This window comes from Gadus macrocephalus, chromosome 4 (genome assembly GCF_031168955.1).
Source record: "Gadus macrocephalus chromosome 4, ASM3116895v1".
Lineage (NCBI taxonomy): Eukaryota > Metazoa > Chordata > Actinopteri > Gadiformes > Gadidae > Gadus > Gadus macrocephalus.
The window spans coordinates 7,036,370-7,059,354 of NC_082385.1; the positions used below are offsets into that span (position 1 = coordinate 7,036,370).

Here is a 22,985-nt window from a genome sequence, read left to right on the forward strand (position 1 = left end):
TGATGAATACAGCAAATCAAGATCAGATGATGGTGTTCTACTGCCGGTTTAAAGGATTTAGATTCCACCCCAATGTCCTCAGCCCGCATCGTCCTTCCGTGAGATGACTTTCACTGCTCCTTAATGACCTGCATCTGGATGTAATTGGGATGGAACTTACTGCATTTCCCTACCAACAGTAACCGATGGCTGAATTAGACCACCTAGTCATTTTGACGACATTAAACAACTTTAAAACAAGGACCGTTTGTGAATCCACCAGGACAACTGAAACCGTAAGCTATCCTTCAGAAGCACCCTACATTTACCCTCCGCTTGTAAATCAACGTACAATAGAAGCAGTGCAAATGTGTCAAAAGAACATGAAGTCGTCTACGTTGAGGGATCCATCTAAGTACACCCCTCAGACTCCCTGAAGTACCCTCTTAAGTTCCTGTGGGCTCACTTCATTCTTCATTGTTTTATTCGCAATCAGAGATCCTTAAATTCTCTCTAAGGTACATATTTATTTTAATCAGTCTACTGAGTCTAGAGTGGGAATGCTTACCGGCTAATGATGCCAGGAAACATTATTCTCTCAACCTGGCAGGAAAGTCACTTCCAATGTGAAAAAAAGAGAGGGGGAAAGTAAAATGCACTAAAGCCCTGACCGCCGCCAGTGTGATTGCCCCCCCCCCCCCCCCCCCACACACACCAGCCCCCTGTCACCTGATTTAACTCAGCCATAAAGTGTTGCTCGGACAGGGGTCCCAAACCCTAAACCCAAACAAAGCAACACACTTGTACGTTCACGCACATAATGTCCCACTGAGGGTGACGGTGGTAAAACGGGTGGTGTTGGGAGAGGCAGTGAGGGTGTTGAGATGTTGGCTCATGTTGGCTCAAAAGTCAGCACTCAGTACAATAATCAAGCTACGTGCTGACATTCGTCAGCAAGTAGGCTGAAGAGGATCCACTGATATCAGGATTGCGTTAAAACTGCACCCCAATGGCTCTGTTCGCCTGCCCCGTCCGTTATGCTGTTTTAATTTTCACGGCGTGGATGACAACATTCATGTTTGGTGTAGCGAGTATATCGCCCTCATGCTCCAACTGTAGTGACATTGCAAAGCTGAAAACGGATCTGACACAAAGTCCATTGATTAGGCTATTTGCCTGAGACCTTAGGGCCTTAGGCAGGGACACAGAAAATAGAAACAAAGGCCAATGTATATTTTTTTATTCTTAATTGATTTTGTCCTTGCATATTGTTCACAATATGCAACATAGAGAACATATTAGCTATGTACGATAAAAGCTAGAAAAAAAACAATGTTCTTCTTTTTATTTGGTAGAAAATTAGTAGCCTAGGCCTAAAGGTTGACACCACTGAATTGAATATAGTTCTGCTTTATAAGACCCACAGACAGCTGGGGAAACGTGTGCTATGCACTCAATATAACTCTGCCTGAAGAGGTCTAGGCCTCCCTTTACAACCTAGTGAAAAATATGAATGTTTATTAAGAAAGCTCCAAAAAAACAACAACATGCTTTCCACGAATGAAAAGACCTAAAAGAATAAAATGTTTATATGTTTCGAAATATAAACATAAAAAAGTAACCTTATTCCAGAACCGTGTCACAAATGTGGTGGAGCTCCACCGTCGTCATCACCCGTCCTCAACCGCTGGTTGCCAGATGAGCGCGTGATCCCCTGATTTAGTGTGCCTTCCCGCTCTTTCCCCGAACACGATTACGCACGTGGCTCGGATTAATCTGTCGAAGCGATCCGTGTGATTCTCTCAGAGCGAGCTCGACTCCTGCTGCCGCTCACTCTTCAAGTAGAGCCGAGACTGCCAGCGGGGGGGGGGGAGTCAGTAAATCGGGTCAACTTCAATCCCACAAAGTTTGTCATTGATTGAAAGAGTCATTGATGAAATAACTTACAGAAGCGTTATGATGAGAGAGAAGCCCGCGGATCTGCATGCAAGAGAGTTACTAGAGTTGGTTGGGATACCGTGTTTCGTTTGGTGTTTGGTTTGCAGCGTTTTCTTTCAAGAGCAACACTTGGACTAACTTCTGTGCGTTTTTGGCGAACTACCGTGGATGACCAACGTGATCGTTCAGCAAAATGAGGCTCAGCGTTCCTGCATATCCAATGTTTCATGTGTTTTCTGTCGCTGTTCTTATGGCCGTCTTACCAGGTATGTTACATTTAAACATCCTGCGAGGTCATTTTGTTGCACTCGACACAAACTCTTCTTTAAATTACAGTTTGAATGTGTCATTGGGTTTCATATCTCAGAAAAAATAGCAAAACGAGTTATTTTTTCGGTTTAATAAATAAGGTGTTAACATGTATAACCTTGTGTATGGGGGTATGCACTGTCACGTTGGTGAGATTACATAAACGCATCTGGAGTAAATGAAAAATGCATCAATCTGTCGCCTTGAATAATAATAATAATAATATGATAATACATTTAATTTAGAGGCGCCTTTCAAGACACCCAAGGTCACCTTACAGAGCATATAGTCATCATTCAAAACTATGTAAAACAGACTAGGAATAAAAGGAAAACAGAGGTTAAACATGAATAATAATAATAATTAATGACACTCAAAGACGCCTAAAGTGAAGGGGGGACCTCACTAACCACCACCAATATGTAGCACCCACTTGGGTGATGCACGGCAGCCAATCGGTGCCAGAACGCTCACTACACACCAGCTTGAGGTGGAGAGTTAGGGATGAGGTGGAGAGTGAGGGAATAGAACATTTAAACACTATCGGAATAGGCCTACTTATTATGTTTTGACCCTTATCAGCAACAGTTACATGCTCAGTCATATCGAACTAGGACAATAAGTCTACATTGACAATATCTCTGGCTGCATAAAGGTGAACTAATGGAGGGCCCGGGGAACCTACTGATCGTAGGCCTGATATAAATTCCACGCAATAGAGGAATATAATTTATGTGGCGCGTTGTTCCAGTTTAGGCGAGGAGGGAGAGTGTAAAACTTTTTTTCAGATTCCAAAACAAAACAGATCAAAACATATCTCTCTCTCTCTCTCTCTCTCTCTCTCTCTCTCTCTCTCTCTCTCTCTCTCTCTCTCTCTCTCTCTCTCTCTCTCTCTCTCTCTCTCTCTCTCTCTCTCTCTTTCTCTAAACCACAAGGCTAAGAACGATGTATTTCGATCTGTTGTGTCCTAATATTGTCAATGTTGTGTCTCCCTGAGTAAAAGTTAACGAGGGTAACTGTGTGTGTGTGTGTGTGTGTGTGTGTGTGTGTGTGTGTGTGTGTGTGTGTGTGTGTGTGTGTGTGTGTGTGTGTGTGTGTGTGTGTGTGTGTGTGTGTGTGTGTTTATCTATAATCTATATTATAAAAGGAGACAGCTGTGCTGCCTTAAAGGAGAGCCTAAACACTTTGACATCGTTATAAAACTTATATTGGTGATATTTTTCAACCCCAGATCCTATTAGCTCTTTGTTTAGTATTTCACTTATAGCCTGTTATAAAGATCGTTATAATGCATTTAATTCATTTATTCAATTTATAAATGTAGGCTACATCTAAGATATTGTTGCCTCCTGAGAGGGGTACCGAAAGTCCTTCTGGGTAATGTAGAAAAAATAGCACACTGGAGCAAACCGCTGGAAGCCTGACACGACAGCAAGTGATGAATTGCAAATAACAGTAAAGTGCAATATTACACATATCGGAAAAAAAAAATAGGACCTGCGGGTGCATTGTACATCATCAATAGACGTTTTATAACGATGTTAGAGTGTTTTAGACTGTACTACCAATTGTATTATAATCTTAATGATAGCCTTTAGCTTGTGGAATCTTTGTGTTGCTGTGGTCTGGTTGTAAATACTTTATGAGTTTTCTTAACTGAGTTTCAGTGGCTATCACAGCCTCCTAATCCACTCTGATCCACTCGGGACATCTTTCTAAGGATTGTACGTTCTTAGTTTTTAACATAATATTGTCAAACAGAGTTGCAGAGGAAGGGTTTTAATTGAAGTGGTTGGAAATTGGGGCTGTCACTTTTACCATTTGGGGACATCAGCATCTCTTAAATATATATATATAGATATATATATATAGTCTAAAGAAAGATTGTATCGGGCACATTCTTTTGTATTTCTTTAATTTTTCTGTGACAGTACAGAGACACTTGCAGTACAAAATCATCTTCAGTCAACCCATCAATAAATTGTTATGTGCAAAAATGTAATTAAAAAAAATGTTGAATGGTTTTTATATGCACTCACTATTATAGAATGACTTTATTGTTTTCGTAATTATAAGTCATTAATATCAATCACACGCATTCCCTTACAATAGCTGAACGGACAAAGAGATAATATCATTCATTATCCCTCATCTGCATTTATTCACTAAGTATATCAAAGACTGCTGTGTTGTTAAATTATTAAAGAGTAGGAAAACGCTAAAAGCATTCACCGCTTTCGACAATATTGCATGTTATTGCAATTTCTGTTTCTGACTTGCTCAAATTAGTCATGTGTCAAGCCAGTGTTTGGTACTTTCCTTGTGTGGATTGGTTTTGGTTGTTTATTTACTGTAATAAATAACCATTGTACCCTAGAGTAAACAACATACAGCTAAGTGCCAGCTAACAAAATAACCCTAAAATTAACTAAATGTAATGCTATAATGATGCTCTATCATCTGTTAGCATCATGAGACTAGTCGCTGACTGTACTGCCAACCTCTGGTTCTTACCGCCTGTAGCTGCTGACTGTACTGCCAACCTCTGGTTCTTACCGCCTGTCTGCTGACTGTAGTGTAAACCTCTGGTTCTTACCACCTGTAGCTGCTGACTGTAGTGTCAACCTCTGGTTCTTACCGCCTGTAGCTGCTGACTGTACTGCCAACCTCTGGTTCTTACCGCCTGTAGCTGCTGACTGTACTCCCAACCTCTGGTTCTTGCCGCCTGTAGCTGCTGACTGTACTGCCAACCTCTGGTTCTTACCGCCTGTAGCTGCTGACTGTACTGCCAACCTCTGGTTCTTACCGCCTGTAGCTGCTGACTGTAGTGTCAACCTCTGGTTCTTACCGCCTGTAGCTGCTGACTGTACTGCCAACCTCTGGTTCTTACCGCCTGTAGCTGCTGACTGTAGTGTCAACCTCTGGTTCTTACCCCCTGTAGCTGCTGACTGTAGTGACTGTCAACCTCTGGTTCTTACCGCCTGTAGCTGCTGACTGTAGTGTCAACCCCTGGTTCTTACCGCCTGTAGCTGCTGACTGTACTGCCAACCTCTGGTTCTTACCGCCTGTAGCTGCTGACTGTACTGCCAACCTCTGGTTCTTACGGCCTGTAGCTGCTGACTGTACTGCCAACCTCTGGTTCTTACCGCCTGTAGCTGCTGACTGTAGTGTCAACCTCTGGTTCTTACCGCCTGTAGCTGCTGACTGTACTGCCAACCTCTGGTTCTTACCACCTGTAGCTGCTGACTGTACTGCCAACCTCTGGTTCTTACCGCCTGTCTGCTGACTGTAGTGTAAACCTCTGGTTCTTACCGCCTGTAGCTGCTGACTGTAGTGTCAACCCCTGGTTCTTACCGCCTGTAGCTGCTGACTGTACTGCCAACCTCTGGTTCTTACCGCCTGTAGCTGCTGACTGTACTCCCAACCTCTGGTTCTTACCGCCTGTAGCTGCTGACTGTACTGCCAACCTCTGGTTCTTACCGCCTGTAGCTGCTGACTGTACTGCCAACCTCTGGTTCTTACCCCCTGTAGCTGCTGACTGTAGTGTCAACCTCTGGTTCTTACCGCCTGTAGCTGCTGACTGTAGTGTCAACCCCTGGTTCTTACCGCCTGTAGCTGCTGACTGTACTGCCAACCTCTGGTTCTTACCGCCTGTAGCTGCTGACTGTACTGCCAACCTCTGGTTCTTACGGCCTGTAGCTGCTGACTGTACTGCCAACCTCTGGTTCTTACCGCCTGTAGCTGCTGACTGTAGTGTCAACCTCTGGTTCTTACCGCCTGTAGCTGCTGACTGTACTGCCAACCTCTGGTTCTTACCGCCTGTAGCTGCTGACTGTACTGCCAACCTCTGGTTCTTACCGCCTGTAGCTGCTGACTGTAGTGTCAACCTCTGGTTCTTACCGCCTGTAGCTGCTGACTGTAGTGTCAACCCCTGGTTCTTACCGCCTGTAGCTGCTGACTGTACTGCCACCCTCTGGTTCTTACCGCCTGTAGCAGCTGACTGTAGTGTCAACCTCTGGTTCTTACCGCCTGTAGCTGCTGACAACCAGAAGATGGACGACGACGTTCCGACTTCAGCTCTGCCTTCCCAACTCTACCCTTCGGTGGGCTTCCAGGTTCTCAACCTCGACCACCTGCTCCTGAGCCAGACCCTGGAGCAAGCCTCCAACGCCAGCCTGAAGGTGAAGAAGCAGAGCTTCCTGTTCACCGGGGGGGCAGGGGCTGGGGCTGGGCTGGGGCCCGGGGCGGGGCTCCTACAGCCGGCCGTGAACGCCTCCTACGGCCCCCTGTCCGTGGACGCTCCCGTCCCCCCGGAGCTCCTCCTGGGGGGCCGCAGGATCCAGGCGGTCCTCCTCTCCCAGCACATCCGCTCCTCGGCTCCCGTCGTGAGGATCCTCTTCCACCTGCCCTCTGGAGTTGCCACGACGACGGCGGCGCCCGGCGTGGATGGCGGCGGCGGCGGGGGCGGGGGCGGCGGCGGGGGCGGGGCGGAGGCCCGGGCCGACAGGGAGGCGTACTGCGTCACGGCGTACGCCTACTGGGAGACGAGGGAGGTCCGGGGGGCCTGCCTGGTGCACGCCGGCGGGTACTGTCTGGCCCAGCTGAAGCCAGAGCCCACCTGGTTCGGCTCAGCCAGTCGGTCAGCGAGCTCCAGCAAGGAGCAAGGAGGAGGAAGAGGAGGAGGAGGAAGAGGAGGAGCTGGAGACGCGGCGAGGGGAGGGTCCCAGGGGAACCCCGCGGAGGTGTACTTCAAAAGCCGCGTGGACCGGGGCGGTCAGTGTGCGCCCCAGGACAGCCTTCGTCGCATGGGAGCGGCACAAGGACCCGTTCCTGGCGGCTCGGGAACACCCATGAGTAGAATCGGAAGTGTCAATCTGCTCAGGACTCCGCCTGGGAATCCCACGTTCCTTCGGCTAAGGCTGGGGGGCTCCCTGGTGGTCCAGACCTCCTCCAAGCCCCTGAAAATGTCAGACGTGGCGACTTTCTACGTCTTCCTGTCCAGTGCGTCCCCCCTGGAGAGTTTCACACTCAGGTAAGGAGCGGAAGCCTTTGATTCTCAAAACAGCTTTATAGCGCACTTGTATGATTTAGATCAACTAATATGTGCAGGGATTTCAATGTTTTTGCTCCTATAGGGACAATATGACCTAATTGAAGTGGGAAACAAGCAGTAAATTATGAAAGAATGAATCATTGCGAAATTTGATGGCAAGGAGTTTCATTTTAAAACTGGCAACAGCTCAATTAGGCTTGAGTTTGCCATAAAGCATAAAAGTATATGTGGGCTCAACAGCCGGGTTTTCAAACAAAGAAGAGGCACTCTATTTTATAGATTTGACAGCTATTGATGAGGACTCCAGGCTAATTCTTCATCGAATTGAGTGTGTAATCCATACAGAGGGCAAACAGATACTTTACTGGACCAGTTTGGCTGCTGCAAGTGTGTCATCATTGTCATATGTACTGACTACCCCCTCTCTCCTGTTTCAACTAACACAATAACCCTCCATTGTGTGATGTGTTTGCCGTTTCTGGAAAAGATCCCAGTTGTTCAACAAGCTTGCTTAGCAATGGGCTGAAAGCTCAGCTCTTCTGAAGAACGCACAAAGAACATACAGTTATCAAGGAAAGCAAGTTTATACGAAAGAATACCACATAAAACGACATGTATAATACATATAGGGAATAGTGAGTGAGTGAATAGGGAACGGTTTCGAACACGGCTACGGTGTGCGCAGCTGTCCATGTGCGGCCGCAGCATGTTCCACACATGCGGTCCTCTACTTAATATGTCCGTATGGAAACTCGTTCGGTACGCCTCCGCACCGAACCGAGCACCCCGTACCGAAACGGTTCAATACAAATACATGTACCGTTACACCCCTACATAGTAGGCAGACATCCCAAGTCCCTGGAGAACATTTCGGCAGAATGACCATCCAGCCATAGACATGTCATATTCTGTCTGGAGGAGGCGACTTTGGTCTCCTCCTTGAAGCAAAGTCAAACTTGGAAAATATCTTCAGAAACATTTGGCCCCGTATTCATATGTTAACATCTAACATCATGTTTGAACAGGAATTTCTCTTTTGGAATCATCAATGATTCATCTCATACATGGAGTCGGAAAAACAAATATACTTGAACCTCACACGCAAATTTGTCTCCACAGTAACGTTTTCAAAGGCCCTCTCCTCCCCCTCTTATGCCCACACTGGTTAGCCGCGGTTCTTTCATTGAAATGCGTTAGATCTGTACAGACACAGAGCCAACTCACTGAGGTCTATAATATTCCCAACCTTTTTTACTCACCATAATGTTTTTTGTTTTCGAAACGAAAACACAGGAGACCTCTCAGTTATCCGTTGTGGATTTACGGCATGCTTTGATGTGCCGACTGGCGTGGTGGTTTATTTTTCCTGTTTCGCTGGCTGCCTTGTTTTGAATTACAGTACACATTAGTTAGTTCTCTGGTTGCATTTTTCAGTTGTGGAACCATGCTCAACCCCAAAATGAACAGGTCAGCCAAGGTCTTACAGAATACACAGAAGAACAAGCAAAGTTTGCCAAAGTTGTGGGTACTGTTTATACTGTCTACCAGACACTCATGCAGACACATACACACACACACACACACACACACACACACACACACACACACACACACACACACACACACACACACACACGTCACACACACACACACACACACACACACACACACACACACACACACACACACACACACACACACACACACACACACACACACACACACACACACACACACACACACACACAAAAGCACATATACAGCCTCTGTGCTAGTGTTTAGAAAGTCGATGTGAATAAAGGTTGGCAGACAGATGCTAACCCTTGATCCAAGGTTCTGCTGTTTTGACTATTCCGAAGATGAATTCCCTGCTTCGCCTGAACCAGCTACAAAAACACCCAACTCCCTTCTCCAGGCGGGGGGGGGGGGTTCTGGCAATAGCCATGCTGGCCCATTGCCACCTACAGAATGAGGTTTGGCCAAAGGAACAGCAAGTCATGTCAGTCCAAATGGGTGCCTGGTCCTTGGAGCTTGGGCAAGAACATAGATTCTTCCTGGGATAGAAAAAAAAAACGTTTCCAAGATTGAGTCCACTACTGCTCAGGGGTAAGCTGACCCTAACACATAATCTGTGGCCATGATTGTAAATGACTGGAGAGGTTAACCCTTTGGGACGGTAAGGATGGAAATGATCTGCGCCATGATGGCACATACGAGAGTGTGTGTGCGCTTGTGTGTGGTGGTGTGTGCATGTGTATGTGGTTTCTGCAAGTGTTTGTTTGTGCGTGTGTGTGTGGGTGTGTGTGTCAGCCAAAAGAGTTATATATAATATATAATCCAAAAGCTGACAAGAAGAGGAGAAAAGTGATCTCAAAAGCTCACATTTAATACATTTCTCTCAAACAAAGCATCGAAGGGGGGGCCTCTTCCAGTATCCAACCAAGTGGTGTCATGGCATTTAGAAAACAAATGTGTGGACGCATGGAGAAATCCTAATATGCTACAGGCCCACGTCGAGCCATGTTGAGTATTTTTAGACAATTTACATTCTAAGAAAGATTATTCATTTCCACTTTCATGATTCTATCCATTCTGATTTGTTGATCATAGCGAAATGAAGTATATTGATTGCCACATCACTTTTCTCTTTGACAAATTAATTTAACAGCATGCCATGCGGTTATGTATATTTATTAGTGCACTTGTTCGTTATCCTAATCAAGACACTTAATTCACTTAAAAATAATACTCAACAACCGACAACAACCGATGCAAATGGAACAAATGTTTCCCCAGTTTCCATTCGCCCCTATTTGGGGATCAAATTGAATGCTAGGTCTGCCTGTGGTCATTTTGTTTCGAAGCGGAGAACAACTAATTGATCTCAGCAGGGATTGAATCTGGTTTCCCAATGTTGGCGCAATTATTACTTCAAACCATGCTGGGTTGGTTTGTTCATCATCCAATCATCCAACCATGTTCCTGACCCTGTCTACAAAGCTATTGATTTGTCTGGCAGGGAATATTCACAAATGTGGCCATGTAGATAGATATGTGTGTATATACAAAACAATTGTGTGAAAGTGACTTAAATAAACTTTTATTTAATGTTTTGAAATAAGTCAAAATAAAAACTTGAAAAGGACGTGGGTGTGTATGTGTATCCGTAAATGTGGGTCTGGAAGCAGGGGTCTGTGGTCCAGACGCACAAACAAGCACACTCGCCGGCACGCTGTGTATTTTCCATGGCATTCTGCTCCTCTCTCTCCCTCTCCTCTCTCCACCCCCACTGAAACCATCCAGTTCCAATGCACTGTTTTTTAAACGTAAATAAAAGAAAGCCTTTGTATGTGAAAAGAGGTTAGTGAAAATAAATGACACCTGCTGAAGCGCCATCTGGATACGCAGAAGCATTTGCCCAGTTTACACAAGCGTTACAAAACTCTTTAAATCAAGATCCATGAATCGTTGCAAGATCGTGATGCAAAGAGAGGCTTTTTTCCGTATGAAAAGGCCAGAGTGGTTGTACGAGAGATGTGTGCACAGTTAATATCAGTTAGTTGTATTAGTATTTTTGCCATGTTTCAAACCAATCTCAGATTACTTGAATTCCGTAAAGGAGTACATATTGAGGTGCATATATTACAAAAAGCATGCGCTTGTAGACTTGTATGGCAGAACAAGTGAACACAAATCTGTACAAATATTCACACACTCTGAATGAAGTCCCAGAAAAGTTATTTACTAATGTTTACAGTAATATTCAAACAAATTCGATACATTTGACAGCACAACGCAACGCAAAATCTGTCACTTCAATTTCACAAATGTGCTCCCCTTCCTTCCACACACACACACACACACACACACACACAGGTGTGTGGGGGAGCTGTAGTGACCTGTCGTGTGTGGTGTGTGGCTCCTTTCTGCTTCGTTTCTGCCAGATGCTCTTTTTTACTTTAGCGTCCAATCATATTCAGGTTGGGGGCCTGTTTATTTTTGGCTGTTACCTTTTCCCTTAGTAACTCACTTGACCTTGGACAAGGGAATGGAAACCGCCTCTCTTTTTTACATGTTTCACCAACAAAACGAAACACAATTCTTGAGGCTTAATCCAATAAGAGATTAGAACTCTATATTTGAAAATGTATGCATTAAAGCAAAGCTCTTAGGAAATGCATCCCTCCATTTTCTGTATCCCTGATCTGTGGAATTACATGTCACCCCTCCACTTCACAGCAATCAATCATCCATTAATATGCATTCTCTCTGAATCAAACCTAATGAATACATAAGGTGGGCACATTCAAACCAGTCTGATTATATTCGACTGGTTATTCTGCTATATTCAGTCTTTTAGGAATAACCAGTACAGCGACAGGTGGCATCGCCACCACACCGATGTGGTGTTTGAACCAGACATCTGACCAGTTACTTTTTAGAGTTAGATTTTTTCAGCTTTTGTACATCAATGCTAATGGCAGTTTAACACTACTGCTGGCAGCTGGCTCACTGGCACAACGTCCATGTAAAACACACAGACATCCGTTTAGGGAGGACATAATCATGCAAGGTGTACGGCAATGAAAAGCCCAACGAAATGACGCTGCACATCGTAGCCATTCACTCATGCATTCACTCATTCATCCCGTTACTTTACAACCATAATCACTGCGTCCCTAATATGTCTGGTGAAACGATATGCAATTATGTGCTTATTGACCGTTGTGTGTGCGTGTTTCTATGTGCTTCTTGCAGGGCTACAGCTAAGGGGAGCCTGTCCTTCAGCTCGGTGCGTGCCAGCGACTCCTCTCTCTGGAGTGTAGTGGCGAGCCCCCCCGTGGAGCCAGCCGATAGCTCCGTCTCTGTGCGCTGCCAAAGGAAGAAAGCCCACACCGCTAAGAGGTCTGTATGTGTTTGTGTACACACAGTGTGCGTGTGTGTGTGTGTGTGTGTGTGTGTGTGTGTGTGTGTGTGTGTGTGTGTGTGTGTGTGTGTGTGTGTGTGTGTGTGTGTGTGTGTGTGTGAGTGTGTGTGTGAGTTTGAGTGTGTGTGTGTATGTGCGCGCGCGTGTGCGTGTGACTGCATGAGTGGAGTAGCAGACATCCTATAGAACGGATATTGAGACATTATTCCAGTATTGGAGCATTTAATTTCCTGTGCTGCTTTTGTGACACATATGTTGCAAGTATGCTAAGACCGATAAGAGCTAAACATGATAGCCGGCCAAAGCCACAATTCAAGGACTCTTTTAAATGCCCCGCAGATGGATTAGGGCTCAACAAGAGGAAACCCTGAGCGCAAGAACAGGGAGCGCTGCCTTCATCAGAGCCTTAATGCAATACAGCACGACCAGGAGATTAGTGTCCCGGTTAGACATTATCTGCACACACAGTGACACACATTCATCCATAAAAACCTTCGAGAGAGCATAGAGAACAATTCAGCTGATTATGATATTGATACAAAGTCCCCCCTCTAAAAAAATCAACGCAACACAATCATACTAATTCATCTTCACTATGGGACTCATCCTGTCCTTATTCAATTTATTTATGATGATACTCCGGTGTGGCCAACCGCAGAATAGTCTGCCTGGTAACCTCTCTCTCTCTCTCTCTGTCTGTCCCACACACACACACACACACACACACACACACACACACACACACACACACACACACACACACACACACACACACACACACACACACACACACACACACACACACACACACACACACACACACACACAACCAGCCTGCCAGCCCACCCACCACCATGCCCCCTACCCCCATCCCCCACCCAGCCGACCCTCTTATGTGTAATCACAGATAATCATGGGTGGGTTATCCTGGCTTAAGCTGCAGCACGTTCAGGAGAGGTGGGGGGAGGAAGGAGGGAGAGATAGTCCAAGTTGTCCCTCGCTCTAAGTGCCAGGACAAACATTACACGCACATGCATGCACTCACGCGCAGACAGATACACATACACACATACACACACACGCACACACACACACACACACGCACACACGCACACACACACACACACACACACACACACACACACACACACACACACACACACACACACACACACACACACACACACACACACACACACACACTCACACACACACAAGCTCTTTCTTTCTATGTTTCACGAGAATGGAGGTAGCTTCAATGAAGCTCATGAGCAACAAAATGCCTCTAATGCAGAGCATTATAATGGCATCTACATCCGCTATACAGATGTGTGGCTTAATACTGTTATACAGATGTGATGCACAATACGGTTATCCAAATCTGGTGCACAATACCTTTATACAGATTTGATGCACAATACCTTTATACAGATGTGATGCACAACACTGTATACAGATGTGGTGCACCATACCTTCATATAGATTTGATGAACAATGCTGTTATACAGATGTGGTGCACAATAATGTTCTAACTCTACAATATCTCCTTGGTCAAAATATTTTTTTGTGATTACAGTATTTACACAGTTATTGCAAAAAAACATCTTTCAATGTGGCACTCAATTAAAAAGAGGCAACTTAAAAAAAAGAAAAAGATAGCAAAACCTTACTTGAGCAACATGGCCTCAGGTGAGGTCATTTGAAATGATAAACACTAGCCGCGTTTACATGGCACATTTGAATAGATCTGTTCCTAAAATGTGATCCGAATGTACTGTATACATGGCAGTAACAAAAGTGCCCGTTATGTCTCTCGCGCACACCTGACACACCTCTGGACTGGCGGCGACATAATGGACGTCTTATCACTATTTGACATTGTGAATTAGATTTGAATGAAAGCACAGCAGGAGAGAGCTTTTCTCTGCCTGCTCCTTCAATTAAGAAGGAGGACAGCACAGCTACGTCAATTTCTCGTCCGATCTTCATATTTTATTTACCCCCACCTCCGCCGCAAACAAGAGGAATTTGAATGCGAGTCCACAGCCAAGACTGGTGGGAGAGAGTGGTCTCTCTAAGTTAAGAAGTATTTTAACGTTCAGCCTGCAAAAGTACTAGTAGTAGCCTACTAATTTACAGTTATCTCGGACACGCGCGGACACTACGATACGCGAACACGTCATTAATAAACACCCATGTCCCGTCGCTTAGCAACCGGACACGCTTACCGGACTACTTACGGAGTGGTAACAAAGACGTGAATCAGGCAACAAATTCCACTTTCCTTGACAGCGGTCAAGTTCGGTGTGCATAAAAGTACAGACGGAGCTCAGTGGACCAATTGCGAACTACTGCAGCTGCTCTAAGTTAAACCCCAATCTATTCGGAATAAGTGTATACATGTCGATTAAAACGGACTACACCATCTCTTCTATTCGGCATAGAATTCTATGCCGAACAGATAATTGTATTCCGAATGAGGCGTATATATGATCATTTTCTATTCTGCATAGAAATCTATGCAGATCAAATGTGTCCATATGTTTAAAGGAGTTCCATGAACCTGCCAGGATTATAATTATTATCATGTATCTAAGGCTGGATCCAGAAGTCCTTCTATGTTAAATTCAGAGCTCCTATATGTGTCCTTTAACAGAGAAGTTATGAGGTTATTTGCTATGAAGTTGTAGACCTCATATGTTTTTTCTTATCATCTTGTTTTATTTGAGAATGGGACAGCAATGGGTCAATAATATTTCTTAACTTTGATTTTCTATTCGTTCAATCCAAAATGTTTGAAGATGCAACAGACCAATTCTTGCCATGCTTAATTTGTGTGTGTATGTGTGTTATTATGTTTATGTGTGTGTGTGTGTGTGTGTGTGTGTGTGTGTGTGTGTGTGTGTGTGTGTGTGTGTGTGTGTGTGTGTGTGTGTGTGTGTGTGTGTGTGTGTGTGAACATTGTACACCTTGTGTACCTCTTGGGATGAAAAGACCATATCCACTTATTTTCCTTTCTTATTCAAACGCAATAAATATCAAACAAACTGAGCCATATATACTCTGCCATAAACTCATTTTTTATTATTTGCAGGGCTAAGACATCTTGATTTTACAGAACTAGTCATTGGCCCCTCATGCTATAAAGTTATCATCATTGGTCCATTGGCCCTAGCCACACACACTGCACTGATACACCAATATCAGTGCAGTGGATTTATCAATTGTAGAGGAATTCCCAACTTATTCATCATCACACGGCACAGGCCAGCTGCATCATAAAACAATGTAAATTGTAAAACCTTTCCGCTGGAGATTCAAGACCATTTTATTCTATTTACGGAGAGGGAGTCAACTTAATTTGAAAGTATTGATTTAGTCTAATATCCTGGGATATTAAGGTTAGATTTTGTTATCTGGTCTTCTATGGTCTACAGAGGATAAGTGCATGAGACTGGATGCAATGTGGTTTGCATTTTAAATGCATGTCTATTGTAATATTCATTGGATCGAAGGATAACATCCTAGAGCAGGAGTTCTCAAACACAATTCTCTAAGGTCGCCAAAATAATACTAATTAAAGGTCAGAGATCCGTAAAGACTTGCGATAACAAAATACATTTTTTATCATACATTTCCAAGGTATTTTCGAGAAAACAAACATTATTTGCGTTTAATTATTTATTTATTTCCCGTATAATAACAGCCGATGGGCCACTGGGTTGGAGTCAATCTAGTGAACCCACGCTTAGACGCTGCCAGAACTCAGTGAATCTCAGCCATGCACTGTGTGTCATCTCCTGCTTTTGTGAGGGCAGCAGGAAATTGCTCTGTCGCTTGACACTACACTCGTGCACCAGTGGAGCAACGTGCATCCTACACACCACCCTGGTGGCTGCCACACTTCCACCTAGGTGACGTTAATGGAGCCCTCCAGGAGAGTGTGTGGAGGTGGCTGGTCCCACCCTGCGCCCATTGATTGCTTAATATGCAGCAGCTGAGCCCCCTCACCCAGCCCCAGAGTTCAATCAGTCTAACCAGGGCGCCATCATCCACACTAAAAAAACAGATGTGCCGTCATACTCCTGTATTCCTAACCTACGCCTGCACCCCCCCCCCCCCCCCCCCCCCCTCCCGCTATGGTTCCTGACCAGGGGCCTGCTGGAGGTGTTTCAGCTGGACTTCGTGCCCAGAGACGTGTGGGAGAGGCCGGACAGCCAGATGATCTCTTGGCACCTGGAGCTGCCCGGGAACCAGAGGGACGTGGGGCTGATGAGGATCTACACCACCAACCGGGACTTTGTGGGCCTGGCCCCCATGGTCGAGGTGAGCACCCCGGTCGCAGCTCTCTGTGGATCACTAGAGGTTTGAATGATTATTGGCCCATTGGTTGATTTGTCGTTTGATTTCTTAGCTTCATCTGTTCGTGAAATATTCTATTGGAAAATTATTAGATTGCTGGATTGTTTGTTTATTCGATTCGTTGCTGGGATTGATTGGTATTTTGAGACTTGAGTAATTGTTTTACTAATCTCTAAAAACAAAATGGCTAACTATGGATTCTTGTAGAAGCAGTAATGAGGGTCTTACGAAGATTTTTCTGTTGAAGTGAAAGACTAACTAACCCTTTGCCTCACCCCTATGCTAATGTTATATAGTAATACTTATTGCTGAATGAATTAGCATAAATGAACATGTTTTTTTGTGCTCTTATTGTAAAGTGTTACTTTGTGTTTGTGTTAGACCTCAGAGCAATACCTGTAAATCTTATTTGAAATCACATTTGTTGCACCACAGGTTTTTTAAGAGGCACCGTTCCCGGCGTTAGGTCTGTGATTTGTTGCGTTTGGATATTAATCAAGAACTAAGTGGTTCTTGACACAGTTACTCAACACTGTGTCACAGACTTTCCGTAAGGAAAGGCTGGTTCTGCCAGACAAAGTGTTTGACATTGACTTGTCGTTGGCTCTTGTTTATCCTGTGTTAGGCACTTGACACCTTCTACACAAATAAAGTTAGATGAATTGAACTAAAGGCAAATTCAAACAGACTAAACATTAAGTTGTTACTAGTCAAGAACTTACTGAGAAGTCTTGACCGATGCATGAGGTGGTGCGACTCACCTTAACATCCTATCAAAATACCTCACTATTGTGCCACAATAGTATGTGCCTCATTAAGGCCGGTTGATAGTCGTCCGTAAAGTGCTATACGTACACACGGAGAGCCCTCTCCGTTGCCCGAGAGCCTGTCGGAGACCCTCCCCGTAGCTTACATGTGCATCCAATATTTTTTAACTATCCGTTGACGCAACGGAGACGGCAAGGGCTGTGATTGGTCCTCTAACAAAATAATTTCCGGAATCACTTTTCCCGGTTTGACTTTGGACCTTATTTACTTTGCACATTGTTTACTTTGCAAATTAAGGACCAATAAGACACCAAATAAGATTTGAAAACCTTTGGAAGTTTATTTGCAACACTATTTACATGGTTTGTAGTCAACATATAAGATCGATCGGGCGGCATCCGACAGTATCCGACATCCCGAAGGTGACCCTCAAATGCTCGAGGGGTCTCCGTAGTTACGGAGTCGGATTACCGAGTCTGAGTAGCATACTTTGGTCTTTAGTGTGCTCGTAGTCGCAGTGAACCGACACCCTTCATTTGCTGAGAATGAACCTCCGAGGGCCAAGCAAGGAGGTCAGAGGGGGGCGTGGATGTGGAGTACCTGTTGTTTTTGCAGGTGCCCTACACCAGGTCCCTACTGGAACCATTAGCACTGGCACAAGATTGAAAGCAGGTCTGACAGAGGACTCTCCCTCCCACAGTCAATACTAATGTAGTAAGACCAGGGAAAAGTTTTGGCTCCGGATTTTGGGCCCTTCGCCTTTCTGTGATCCTTCCCGGGGTTGGACAAGAGGAGGGAGCCAACGTTTGTGTTATTCGTGTTGAAACAGTGCTGTAGAAATTGCTTGTCGCATGAGCGGAATTCTTCTTTTTTGGGGATTCTGCCTTGTCAACATAGTTTATTTCAGATGTACACGGTTTATTTCCACTTACATGGGCTAAGCACTTTTTGGTGATGGTGGATGTGAGATTTCTGTATAACAGGTAGTGGTTGAAATCTGACACCTCCCACTCGAGGCAACTAACTCCTACACACTACACCTTTGAGGTTGTGTGTTTCACCTTTGATTTATCGTCATTAAAAACTGTTAATGACGACTCAAACAGGGCAGCACTGAGCACGTTAAGTGGCATTTTGTCTGTTTGTTAAGTGGCTATTTGTCGACGTGGCAACACTGACGATATTGAATATATCATGACGTAACAAAACCAAACTGCCAAAACAATGCAAGCCCTCGGGTTGCTCTGTGTTAGCGTAGCGCGTCCAACAGCGGGATTCTCGCCCGTTATTGTTCCATCGTGATTTCCGTTGAGCTTATGTCGGGTTGGTGTTGCGGCCCAGAACTGGAGCAGGTCCGGTTGGAATTGCGGTCAGCAGCTGTCTGAAGGCGAGGCAGCACAGGCAACATCTGGCGAGGGCGACTGCATGCTAAGTCCACAAGCACTGGCAAGGGAAACGAAGAAAAAAAAGGAAAAAGGGGATCAGCTAGAGAGTCTTAAATACACATGTACACAAGCGCTAGCCCAAGCACGCACGCAAGCACACACACACACACACACACACACACACACACACACACACACACACACACACACACACACACACACACACACACACACACACACACACACACACACACACACACACACACACACACACACACACAAATACATAAACCACCTATCCACCTATGACAGATGGCAGAGGTTATTCAGCAATGTTTCAAGTTGGCAGTACTAATACATGTGTGTTGAGGGGAGGAGTTTACAGTGGAAGCAGTGGCGATGTTATGGGACCAGTAAAGGACTGTATTCACTGACATGTATGTGTTGGGGGAGGACTGCATGCGCAGATTGTATGTTGGTTCATCAGGATTTTACTTGCCATCACGTCATGTTTTAAACTAGGTATCATGTTGCACAGGTAGCCTTAACTTGTGGGTTAATGTTTGTGTGTCTGTGTTTGTGTGTGATTGTGTATCCTTCACACGGATACAGACTCATAAAAAACATACCGAACTCAATCGTCTATTTAAGTGCCTTTAGTGCGCAAATGCTGTATTTGTTTTGTTAATGTACAAAACGCAAGAGCTCTTTCAGCCACAAGCTATCATCTCTACTAACCTTGATGAACAACATCTCTCTTTCACAAATACTGAGAGTACCACAACAATTCCCCACAATCCCCTCAGTATGAATCATTGTAGCCTCCCTTGTGTGCATAGCTTTGCTAGCCTTGTAAAAGGTTTCACCACTCGTCTGTGGCTGGGGCTTCAGAGAGCAGCCCCTGTTTGCACATGCAGCCAAACTTCACCGATACATCTCTAAAGGAGCGATGAGTCATTTCTAAATGAGCCCTTTTGGCCTGTAAACAGCAAGAAGTGGAGACGTATCCAACTGTAGCCTTTGTGTCTTTGCAATGCTCTGTATCACGGAGATAACAACCGCTTGCCCGTCTTTCTCTGAGTGCTCACAAAGGACCCAGTCTGAGCAATTGTAGGGTTCAATATATGCTCATGGAGAGCAGTGCTCTCCATGAGCACTGTCGTATTCAGAGAGCAGTCGTTCTATAAAGGAAAACGTAATATATGTTATTATTATATATTTTTTTGTATGCTTTATGATGGAGTGAGATAGACAGGAAGGTATGGGAGAAAGAGGGGAGGACATGCAGCAAAGGAAAACGGGCAGGAATCGAATTGTGCCTTTAATGATACACACTCTGCCCCTGGAGGAACAAAGTTAGTACAGCGGTCATACAATGACAACAATAAAATGTTGACGTGGGTATATAGCGTGCATATAGCGTGCATATACTGTATAGCGTGTATATACGTATAGCGTGTATATACGTACAGCGTGTATATACGTACAGCGTGTATATACGTATAGCGTGTATATACGTACAGCGTGTATATACGTACAGCGGCTTGGTGCGGTAGAGGTGGAAGAGGTAGAAGAGGGTGACTCAGTGGTTACTTCTAGATGATTCCAAGCCGAGATGCAAGGATGCATTTTCCTCTTCCTCCCTCAGAGGCGCGACGTGCTGAACACGGCGGCGCTGACGGGCGCGGCGGTGGCCGTTCCCGTGAGGGTCATGGCGGTGGAGGCCGACGGCTCCGTCAGCGACATCACCAACGCCACCACCTGCAGGTCCACGGAGGAGGACGTGCTCAAGGTAGTGGTTCCACCAGGGGTCGGCAGGTCAGCCGATGGGCTGAGGCAAGGGCCGGGGACTAGCATGTAGCGTCTAGCTAGCTGCCATGGCCATCAATTTAGAAGGACAAAAAAACAATATTTACAAATGTATAATATTAATATTTATTTCATTAATATAGTAATACAATGAAACGTGCAATAATTATTTTTAATCATAATATAATATAGTAATAATAAATAATAATTGTATTGGCGTTCATTAATATCTGCTTTCTGTATGAAGGAATGTATGCGTGTTTATAGTTGAACCTGAACATGATTTGTGGGTATGCCTGCTTGGAGATTTCCCCTTGCGTCCTCAGGATCATGTTATTACTATGAAGTAGGCTACACTTCTATATATGTCCTATTTGCTGTTGTGTATTCCATAGATCAGACGGTAAGATCGGCTTTTATTTTGTTGAAAAGAGAGCACTGTTTGAGAAACTGAATCACAGCGGTTAATGAATATAGTCTGACTGAGGTCTTTTAATCCAACTGGTGGCTGGTGATCGGAGAGATAATGTGAACTTAATAGTAACGAGTCTGTTTATTAGGCTTTGCTTTTAGGCAGTGTGTGTACTGATGAGTTGTAAGCCATTGAGTGCAGGTTTAATGAAGCTGTTTGATAATTAAACAGAGCTCAATTGACGACTCACACAGCTGTTTTGCGGGAGCGGAAATATTTCACCTCATATTTGTCGGTTCGTTGTTTTAACAGAGCAAGGCAAAGGAGGGCATGACTCATGGCTGTATATCTTTGCTCTCTATTAAAATATAACCCAAATCTATTTTGGTGTGCGGGAATTCAATCAATGTTATGTTTCAGTCCCAGTAGGACTGTGTATTGTAGACTATACTCCAAAAACAGAGGCCTGTGTAAAACACAATCTAAGCGAAGGCCCCCTAAGCCCAACTTATTTGCTGTACCCTGGTCTCAGAGCAACAAGAGATGATTTGAGTGAGTCCATGGGACCCAATCGCGTGCTCAGAATACTCTCACCACACCGGTGTTGCTGATCCTTTTGTGCGAGCAGTCAGTGCCACCCTGTGACCTCCGTCCACCCACCATTTACCCAGAATGTTTTCTCAAAGGTTCACAGCCACACTGTCACCCTCCCTATTCTCTATTATAAGTGAGTACTGCTTCGAATGCATGATGCGCAAAAGACCCAGCAACATCGACTCAATTTCCCGCCAAGAGATTGCTGAGATGTTAGACCGTTTATGTCATTTTATCAGATTGTGCCGTTGGAGAAAACAAACGCAGCCCCAATGATGAAAATGGGTCCGACATTTAACTGCGGACTGCGATTCATTTCACGACGCACATATGATGCAGAACTTTCTTTTAGTAGAGAAGAGATAGTGTCTGTTCCCCTTTAAGAAAAACGTGTCTCCAATATTGAACGTTTCAATAAAGACCAACAGTGGAGCTTTACTTCATACAACTCGCAGCCACTGTCCTTCACACTCTCATTGCCTTATGAAATATTCCCAGAGACTAAAAAGTCGTCTTTTTATAAGACAAATATTGCCACAGCATACACACATCGCTCCCTGTTTGTACAAAGCTCTGTTTGTATCAATGCAGGGTTTATCTGCTCCTGGAAAATATTATTTCAATTACCTTCGGATAAAGTGAGGAAATCATCGTACATCGGGAATCTCCCGTTTGTCTGCTGATGTGTTTATTGCAGGTTCGAGAGGTTTGCCATCCACGACGTGTGACAGGGCTCGAGCTCAGCAGCACACGATGGCTCACACTTTGAGAGCTGAAGGGTCATCATACTAAAATGACCCCACATTAGGTCGCCCTTTAGTGAAAGGCATGATGAGAAAAAGGCTCCCCATATGGCATTAAGGACTGATCTGATGATCCCAGCGCTCAAGCTCTGAGCACTGACCTTGGTGTAATGGATCTGTGTTAGTAGAGCAGTAAAAAGCAGGGCAAGAGAGCTTGCCATTAGGCAGAGAGACAGAGAGAGGGAGAGAGAGACAGAGGCAGTCTGAGTGAGAGCAAAAAATAGAGAAATAAATAGTGAGGGAAAGAACGAGCCAGAGAGATAAAGAAATAATAGATGAATTCGGAAATATTACTGTATAAGGTAAGCCGAATACGGATGGCTTTGAGTATAGAGAATTACATTTCTAGTGAATGATAGTCTCTTCTACGGCCGTGTTTTTGACCAGCGTTTTTAACCGCCTTTTGGGTTCACTGTTCAACTCAATTCAAGTGTCATAAATATTTGGCATGTTGAGGCCTTTGAGCCTGTAATGGTGATTAAGGGCTATACAAATAACATCGAATTGAATTGGTGGACTGGTGAGTGCAGATAGAACACGGACGGGTCAACTGTGGACAGACGGAGGACAAATAGGACATATTCTCAGTTTGTCGGAAGGAGGTAACATCAGCTATCTCCTGACTGCAGTAGCAGAAGAGTCACCT

At 44.7% G+C, this 22,985-nt stretch overlaps 1 protein-coding gene across 1 annotated transcript in view; it reads left to right on the plus strand.

Moving 5' to 3' along the window:
- The first annotated feature begins 1,753 nt into the window (after positions 1 to 1,753).
- LOC132455801 (transmembrane protein 132C-like) overlaps positions 1,754 to 22,985 on the plus strand; it is a 33,571-nt gene continuing 12,339 nt past the window's right edge. Inside the window, 5 exon segments of the mRNA XM_060049773.1 lie at positions 1,754 to 2,183; positions 6,262 to 7,258; positions 12,038 to 12,184; positions 16,361 to 16,532; positions 20,370 to 20,513. Coding sequence (XP_059905756.1) covers positions 2,111 to 2,183; positions 6,262 to 7,258; positions 12,038 to 12,184; positions 16,361 to 16,532; positions 20,370 to 20,513 — 1,533 coding nt within the window. The 5' untranslated portion in view covers positions 1,754 to 2,110.